General features: G+C 38.6%; 1 protein-coding gene across 1 annotated transcript; it reads left to right on the top strand.

The window, feature by feature from the left end:
• Nucleotides 1-822: 822 nt before the first annotated feature.
• Nucleotides 823-1,467, top strand: LOC110695384 (DNA repair protein XRCC3 homolog). The gene has a single exon (XM_021872622.1). It carries the CDS (start codon nt 823-825, stop codon nt 1,465-1,467), a length of 645 nt encoding a protein of 214 aa, XP_021728314.1.
• Nucleotides 1,468-2,067: the final 600 nt, after the last annotated feature.

The following is a 2,067-nucleotide window of genomic DNA, read 5'->3' as shown; positions in this document are numbered from 1 at the left end:
TCAGTGTGTTAAGTGTTGGAGATGATTGTATTCATAGTTGTGTTATATATATGAATATATAGGTCAACAACCAAGGATACTTTGCTGGTGACCCATTGGTGTTCACCGGAAGTGGGAGTGTTCCTTCCCCACCGTTTAACAGGAGGGTACTAGCTGGTGGGATACACATGAGCCAACATAGTGAAGCAGTTGGTTACTTCACCGCCAACAATGCGTATGGTGAAGTCCAATTTGGTGATGGAAACCATTTTATCAACCCGGCACATGTGCCCAACACGACCATACAAAATCCACATTCGCATACTCTCATGCAAAATCCAAATCCACATTTGCGAAATCTACATCCCCATCCTAGTTTCTCCATAAATAATAGTTAACTTTACCGAACTTGATTGTTTTGGTGGTATGAGTTGTTGTTATGAATCATTGTGATTATGTACATTTTTATTACTATTTTAAACTAATACAGCACTTGAACTGATTGCGGTACAAAACTAGGCCTTTGATGGTATTTAACAAACATGTCATGGTATGCATTACAACCATCCAGCCCTTGGAAAGGTATGCCAAACCACAAGTCCTTGGAAAGGTATGTCAAACCATCCAGCCCTTGAAAGGTATGCATTACACACCAATGAGGATGTCAATTATACCATCATAGACAGGCTAAGAGCACGTGTGTGTGGGTGTTTACCTTGCATGTACTTGTGGATAATGTAATCCAAAGGCATTATCCACATAAATATCCCAGTACCCCCCCTTACATATACAATAGCAGCAGATCTATCAAACTAGTGAAAATATTAAACTACACTTATGAAAATGAATCAAAAATGTAAGACCAAATGTCAAAGATTAGACTTGGTTTTAGATGGTGGTGTATGCACTGGTGAGGTAACTGAAATTTACGGTGAAAGTGGCGTGGGTAAAACACAAATATGCTTGCAGTTGGTATTGAATTGTACGTTGTTGCCGGAAGATGGTGGCTTATATGGATCCTCTATTTACATACAAGTGTGCCCAGTGTTTCTAGTGAACATGCTTAGTCAGATAAGTACACATCTGTTACAACATTGCGCCATTGATGAAAATCCACTTAGTTTGGTTCAAGTGAAGAAGGTTGACAATCCTCAACAAATTCTTTTAGTGTTGAACCAAGTAGAGAAAATGGTGTTGTACTCACATGAAGGATGTAGGCACACCAGGGTTGTCGTGCTTGATTCTATAGCACATTTATTCCGCGACGACCATGACAACACATCAAAGGGATATTACGAATGGCATCGAATGTTAGTAGCCGTAGCTAGAAAAATGAAACAAATTGCTGAAAGTTACAACATTGCACTCATAGTCGTCAACGAGGTCACAGATGTGTTTGACGCACCATTTCGTTCGGGGAGCTCATCCTTGCAAACCTATACGTCGGGGCGGGAGGTTAAACCATCCTTGGGGACTGCTTGGGGGTAAGGTTATATTTCAAATAAGATGTTCATTTCAAAGCAATTCAACACAGAAACTCAATCATGGTACCGGGAGTAGATGGTAGTAAAGAGCAGCTCCCCACACCTTCATGGGCGACGTTGTCCTTTTAGTGTAACAGCTATGGGTTTGTCAGATTATTAGAGACATTGCTACTTATACTATCGTAGAGGTTTGATGGTACCTATAATGTACCATACTATTCATTAATGGTACCACACATTAGTGTCTATATGCTGTAATAAAAATTATTTGCATGTTGGGGGTTTCATTTACCAATGAACAATGTCTATACTGAGTACCATGTTTATTTTCTTTCGTTTACTCTCTAGATGGTATAATAATTTAATTCATTCCAATACCATTCTAGGTGAGGATGGTATACGTAAATGTGCTGTAAACAAGCACATTATTCCGTACATGACATTAAAAGCGTACCAACAACTTGAAATAAAGAAAGTGCATCAGAATTAATACATTCAGCCCATATTGTACTTGCAACCTAAACAAAATTAAACACTCCACTAAAACTTGAATAGAAACACCATTTCCTAAATTGTTACATTTTATCATATTTGATCATGGAAA

This window comes from Chenopodium quinoa, unplaced genomic scaffold (genome assembly GCF_001683475.1).
Source record: "Chenopodium quinoa cultivar QQ74 unplaced genomic scaffold, ASM168347v1, whole genome shotgun sequence".
Lineage (NCBI taxonomy): Eukaryota > Viridiplantae > Streptophyta > Magnoliopsida > Caryophyllales > Amaranthaceae > Chenopodium > Chenopodium quinoa.
The sequence above is the reverse complement of the archived record's forward strand: the minus strand, read 5'-3'. Positions and strand labels throughout refer to the sequence as shown.